General features: G+C 26.3%; 1 protein-coding gene across 1 annotated transcript; it reads right to left on the minus strand.

Annotated features, from left to right (window-relative positions):
* Positions 1-1,886: 1,886 nt before the first annotated feature.
* Positions 1,887-4,296, minus strand: LOC108687688 (ubiquinone biosynthesis O-methyltransferase-like). The gene is made up of 4 exons (XM_018193601.1): positions 4,235-4,296; positions 3,528-4,014; positions 3,258-3,435; positions 1,887-2,002 (listed from the first exon to the last, which is right to left on the minus strand). Exons 1-4 carry the CDS (start codon positions 4,294-4,296, stop codon positions 1,887-1,889), a joined length of 843 nt encoding a protein of 280 aa, XP_018049090.1.
* Between the last annotated feature and the right edge of the window lie 3,162 nt (positions 4,297-7,458).

Raw genomic sequence — 7,458 nt, forward strand, 5'->3', positions numbered from 1 at the left:
TATATATATATATGTATATATTACTTTTTTCTGCAGAGCATCTTGTAATAAATCCCGTCATATACCTCGTATTGGGAAGAAGATTTACACTGACTCCTACAGTTTACAAATATCTGGATGTCGGAATCGTGGACTTGTCTTTTGTGGAAATTGTAATTGGCGACAACCAAGATAACAACATAATCTTGCCTCGTGCAATGTGGCAGGCTTTCATCAAAAGACGCGCGAATATTGAGCGATTCGTGCAATCAATCGATTCATCATTATCGATCCAAAATCTAGTGACAGAAATCATAAAAATGCGTGATGTGAATATGGTCAAATTAACACTGCGCGAAATATCTGTATATGAAGTCAAACATACTCTTCATGTTCGAACTCAAATATTGCATCGAGAATGTATACTTTGAGTTGTACCAGTATATGCATATCGTCAATAAAAAATTTAAATATTTTGTAACACTTTTAGATAAAAATTGTATCATCGATAAATATAATGCTGTAGATTTTTGCGCAAAAATTTATAAAAAATCAAATATAGAATGTGAGTTAATAGTTTATGCTTTAAGTAATATTGTGAAAAGTAAATGTACATTTTATTGTTAATCGGAAGCAGGTGCTCAATTTGAAATTAATTAAATTAAATTAAATTAAATTAAGTTTCTGCTTATAAATGTTGTAAGAACTAATATAATAGCTATATATAATAAGAACTATATATTGTAAAATTATGTTATATAAAAGTAAACGCATATTTAAATTATATATCTAGGTATATGACATTATTTATTTCTTTCTTATTATCACAGCGCTATCATATTACGCATGCCGCCAGCATTTTCGTGCTCAACGGTACTGCGACAGACGATCACGACTATATTAAGCGTCTCTTTAAATCATTAAATAATTTAAATAAAAAATGTATGATAAAATATTTTTGCTTGCGAGAAAATACAAGCGAGAGCGACAACGCGGCGGATAAGATGACGAAACATAAGAGGAAAAGAGATGGTAAATATGTGCGATAAGTATATGCAAGCCTTTGTTATCGATGCATTTTTGGAGAGAGCGGTGATAGCGGTGAAAAATACAAAAGGCATAGTGAAACGTCATCATGTTTATGTAATCCATCGACTGAGATCCTGTTTTGTAAACAGAGATAGCATCTTCCCGCGCTTTCCCTTCTAAGCCCCGTGGATTAGAATTCGTCTATTACCTCTACTATCGATTTGAAGATTTTTATAATAGATTAGTACGTGCATGATAACTCTACGTAATTGAACCAGAACATTTAATGATTAGTGTTTTCGAAAGCGGGGGATTTGTAACTGTGAATAATGGAAAATATTATATAAAAACACAAACTACTACTAAAGCTCGGTAATCTTATTAAAATTTATATAAAAATTAGGATAATCTTTTTTTTGAATATCGTATTATACTGTTGCAAAATATATATTGAATATAACTAATTGTAATAAATAAGAGGACTGAATCTTATGATCGAAACGTCTATAATTGATGATTGACATGTATATAATATTTGATTACATGCGTACAATAATATTAACTCTCATTAGCATTATAAACCTTTAATGATTTGATTGTAAAGAATAAGATTTAAAATAGAAGACATAAAGTATCCAAACATTAAATATTGATTTTAAACTTCAATCTTCCAATATTTAACTACATCATCTTAAAAAATATATTTTATTTATTATAAATTTTATGCATATATGCATATATACATAATATACGTATAATACATCTAAGAGTCATCTAAGTCTAGTCAGTAATATGATTACAGTAATTGATAAATAACAAAAAAATATTCTATTTTTAATAAAAAATGGCACTCTCTGAAAATTATCTAGACGCTAATTTTATTTTTGTTTGATTGCATGAAGCATATATAAAGTAGATACACTAGACGATTGAGACCATCGTTTTGTGAATGGATTAAATTTCATACCATTGATCAATTTCGTTTCGCAATTATCTGCAAAAGAAAAGAATTAAGAAATACTTATATAAATAATTGCGAACATGTTATATAATATATAATTTTATATAGATATGATTTTTATATAATAAAATGTTTTCTTTAAATATATATTTTTTTAATTTAACAAGAATAAAACATGTCTATTAAGCAGCACCCTTCCTCCCCCCACAAAAAATCAAAATGGCCTTATGCCAGAATTAAGTGCTTTTTATATGCTAATTATGTGCTCTAATGCAAATTTTAGTGCTCAAACGGTTTAGCAGAAAATCGCGATTGAATGTGGGGGCCGTGCTAGTTTAACGTTAAATTAGCATCTCCTTCATTAAATTATAAAATAAAAAAATTAGTACAGCAAAATTATGTACTTTTTATGTGCTTTCAACATAACAGATTAAAGTAACCGTAATGATTTAAAAGATATACGGCCATAAAGCTTGATATAGATAATATCGATACAACAGTAAAATATCAGTACAAAGTCAGTATCAATTACAATAGATAGTGAATTGAGTGAATTGAGGCTCAAATTGTTCCTTCATTTTTATACTTTTAAAATATGCACAAGATTTTAATGCTCACCCCTTTTAACTGGAAAATCATTCTCGAAGTAATCCACCTTTCTACAAGAATAAAGCGCCAAGTTAAAATGAAGATAGCGAATTGGTTGTAAGCTTAAATTGTTTCTTCATTCATTTGTTCTCGAAATATGCACAACGAAATTTTGACGCTCATATCAAGGGAAGTGGATAGAGGATGAGTGATCACTTTGAGGGTGATTTTCCAGTTTCAAAAGGAATGAGCAAAATCTCATGCATATTTCGAGAGCACATAAATAGAAGAATATTTTAAGCCTACAACCAATTCGCTATCTGTATTGTACTAACTAGTACTATATTCTATCGATGTTATATGTATCAAGCTTTATTACCGTATATCTTTTAAAAAAATATCGTTACGGTTAAATTAATTTTTTATTTGATATGTTGAAATAAAACATAAAAGCACATAATTTTGCTGCATTAATTTTTTTATTTTGTATGTAATTTAATGAAGGAGTTGCTAATTTAACATTAAACTAGCATCCTCACATTCAATCGCGATTTTCTGCTGTATGAAACAGTTTCAGCACAAAAATTGGCGTTAGAGCATATAATTAGTACATAAAAAGCATTTAATTCTGGCATAAGCTATTTTAATTTTTTTGTGGGGAGGAGGGAATACTAATGTAACAAACATAAATAAAACTTACAGTTCTTTAATATATATTGAACTTTATGAGGAGCAATATATTTATTCCATTTCAAAGTACCGTAAGGTACACATTTCTTAATATATTCGACTGCAATAGTAAGTAGCCAAGATGTTAGAGTTTTGTTTATTGTAGTTATGAAAATTGATTTGCCAGGTTTTATAATTTTTACACATTCCTATAGATAATATTTGAAAAAATTTGATTTTTATGTAGTATTTATAAATCTAATAGTATTAATAAATCTTATATTTTTTTATTACAATGTACCTTTAAAAATAGTTGTGGATCTGATACATGCTCCAAAACTTCAGAAGCTACAACAGCATCATATGTGCTATTTTCGCTCTCCTTATTAGCAAACTCTTCTACGGTTGTGTGAATATAATTCACTCTTTCTGATATGTTGGGATCTAATTTTAAATGCTCTTTAGCAATACTTATTAATTCTGCCGATACGTCTATTCCAGTTACTTGAGCTCCTGCTCTAGCTAAACCCTCGGCCATTATACCTCCACCACAGCCAATATCCACAATCTTGATTCCTTTCAAAGGAAGATTTGAATTCTGTATTTTGATTCCAGCGTTTAATCTATCTTTCATAAACTGTATTCTGTATGGGTTGTATGAATGGAGAGCAGTTACTGGGCCGTTCTCGTTCCACCATAAATTTTTCATAATTGAAAAATGTTCAATTTTCTTAGGATCTATCGATGATGTTGATTTGTCTATTCTGTTGGCGTATATGTTTCTTAATCTGCAGTAAATAATTCAAACTTTCTTTTTAACTGATAAGATGCTTTTATGTGATTATATTATATAAAAATATTATATTATATAAAAATAAAATTAATTCTAGTCATGTATTACTATCTACTTATAGCATACAGATAAAATCTATAAGATTGAGATTAATATTTTTGATAATATGATTAAATAATTACATATTTATAATAATATGTAATTGATTATCATACTTATTTCGAGGAATGCTTTTCCATGATCCGTTGAAACATTTGACAATGTTTATAGTCATCATGTCTATATTTAAATACAGTTGTGTTTAATTTAAAAAATGAATTTTATCAGTTCTCCCACAAGCAACGAAAATAGATATCTGAAACACAACAGATATCTGAAACTTTTAAATAAATTTTACTGTAAAATCTAGATAGTTAGATCTATGATACAAAAAAATAACAATGACGTAAAATTACATGCTTTGTCACATAAAATTTGTACGTTAATATAAATACATAAAAAACTTTTATTTTTTGCTTACTATTTACTAGCTTAAATATTAATATTGATAAAAGAATGATTGATAAAAAGAATGATTATTTTGATAATTTTAAAGTTTGCACACAGGTACGCACACATACTAAATATAGATTTTACTAAATATATGATATTAGTAAATATTTTTAAAAAGCATGAATTTAGAAAAAATTTGGATATACTTTGATAATACTAGTTTACAAATTCTTTTAAATTTTGAATAAGATAATGTGTTTCTTATAGATATCGAAAATGATGCTGCAAATAAATAAATGCATTTTAGGGGATGAACGATATTCATGGCATCTAAATCGGGATTTCAAGATAACATTAACCTTCTTTACAAAAAAATGTTAAATATATGTCAGAAAAGTCATTATTGGACAAAAACCTTAATTATCTTGAAATGATGTATTGAAATTTTTTATCTTGCGACATTGTTTTCAGCATTTAAAAATATATAAGAAATAACATATATAAAAACATATTCTGAATCAAAGTAATTTCTTGCAATGAGCTATTGTAGAATCTTGCAATTTCGGAATGGAACACACCAACACGAAAAAATAAAAATAAACCAGGTACATATTTGTATATTATACTTTTTGATACGTGTTGGATTAAAATCAATTAAGACATAACAGAAATAAACGAAGGGAAAAAAAATTAACAGATATTCATATTTATATCCATAAATTAATACAGTATATCGATGAATTTTTTGCATTTTAAACATTTTGTATTTATAATATGTAAAATGATGACAAATGAGTATTTTTATTAAAATTTAAAATGCGATACGATAAATTACTTACTTTACAGTAATTGCTCCTACTTGTATTTATACTATCCCGTGTAAAGATTAAACTGATCTGATTTTAGAAATAGTGATGATAATAGTAATTAAATGATGTAAATTAAATCAAATTTTAAAATCAGATAACACTCATTATTTGCTGTTTGTAAATTTATTATCAATTATTTATGATCTAGCTAGCTATTAATCTGATTACCATATAATAGATGATAGATATGATGATTTTGTGGAAATAGCGATTGTTTGTAAATCTAATAATTATTTTGCTATAAACTTTTAAATAAGCTGCCAACTTTGCCTCCATGTTTGAAGATATCGCTATGGGCAGTGCCATATTTAAGTTCTTTTACTCACATATGTATAAATTACATGGATAATCACTGCACAATTCACATATTCGGAATCAGATTCATCTCTTTCTATTACATTGAGCCAGCAGTCTTTATATAAGTCTCTGTGGCTATTAACATTGTTTAATTAATGAATAAGAATTGTGGTTCTATTATTTAAAAAAATATATCTAATTACTAATTATTATAATAGAAAACTAAATAGAAAATGGGTGAGGAATTTTAATTATTAACCAAGCTTACTGACTAGATACTACTAATTAAATTAGGCGTAGTTTGTTTAGAAAAAGGTTGATTTTCTTATCGCCTCTTTTGTTTATTATCTCAATTCTCTTATTCTCCTGCTAATTTTTTTTTATAACTGCTAATTGTCTATTTTTGAATTTTTTTAACTAGATATGCAGAGTGTTTGGTAAAGATCGTAACAACGCAAAGATAGATCTTTGAGATTATTTTGAGACGAAAATGAATATCTCCTCAAATATTAAGGCTATAATAGATTATAATTTTTTTAATGATTAATTAAAGTTATATAACGAATTATACTGTCTGAAATTCTTCATGTCTTCAGATACAATGCAATTCAGTATACAATGCAAAATATCAATCACGTTTGACAATGAATTGCGCGAATTAGGCGATATGACTTGTGAACTTTTTAAATGCTTATAATTTAAAAACTATTATAGCTCCAATATTTTGGTATCAGAATTTTTGTCTCCAAATAATCTTAGGAATCTATCCTTATGCGTATTACGATCTTTGCCAGATATTCTGTATTTATATTTTGTATTCACAATTGAACAAAGTTTTCTTTCTTGAATATTTATTTTTGTATCAAATCTCTGAATTAATTATATATTTTATGCATTATTATACTTTTTTGTTGTTGATCTAAGAAATGTATTGATCTCAAATCAATGAAATATTGTATTTTGAGCAAAATTATTCTAAGTTTTGATAATATTGTCCCAAAGTTTCAAAACAATTTTTAAAATTTTTATTAAATTAAAGAAATTTTAAATATTAATTCAAATTATTCCTTTATTTTGTATAAACATTTTGTATAAAAAGGAAAAAGCATTAATAGCAGAAATAATTAATAGGTTTTTAAAATTTTCTTTAATAGATAGAAAAGTATCAAATTTTTACACCAAAGTTATCTCATTTTATGATACTTGAGAATTTTTTTTTAATTAATTGCAATTTTTTATTAGATACATTTTTATTAGAATTTTTCTTACGTATGACATCTAATTTACTTTAATGATAGATTTACATATTTTTCTATGAAAATATCGTGTGTGTCACGTAGAGTTCATGCTCAAGTTCATAGTTATGCATGTCAATGCATAACTAATGAAGCATTTACATTTAGTTTATTGAATTTTTTTATTGCACAGCTGATTATTAATAGCAATTTTTGTTATTAGAATTATTAAATTTGACACATAAGTAACACTTTCACATTTGAGTAACAACATGTAAAATAATTACGCTGAAAGAAAAATATGGTTGCAAATCATAATTTATATAACAGGATCTTGGCTGAGACAATATTTTTCTCAATAAGTTTTTTATAGAATTAATTTAGGGGAGATTATTTTATATATAGAAATGTTTGAGTTTTCAGCATCTTATTATATATATATATATATTAGGTGTAGTAAGAAAAAATCCATTATTTTTCCATTCAATTTCATGCAAAAATAATGGATTTCTTTTTACTATACCTAATATATTAATAATATATAAT

The sequence above is a fragment of the Atta colombica genome, unplaced genomic scaffold (genome assembly GCF_001594045.1).
Source record: "Atta colombica isolate Treedump-2 unplaced genomic scaffold, Acol1.0 scaffold210, whole genome shotgun sequence".
In the NCBI taxonomy this organism is placed as follows: domain Eukaryota; kingdom Metazoa; phylum Arthropoda; class Insecta; order Hymenoptera; family Formicidae; genus Atta; species Atta colombica.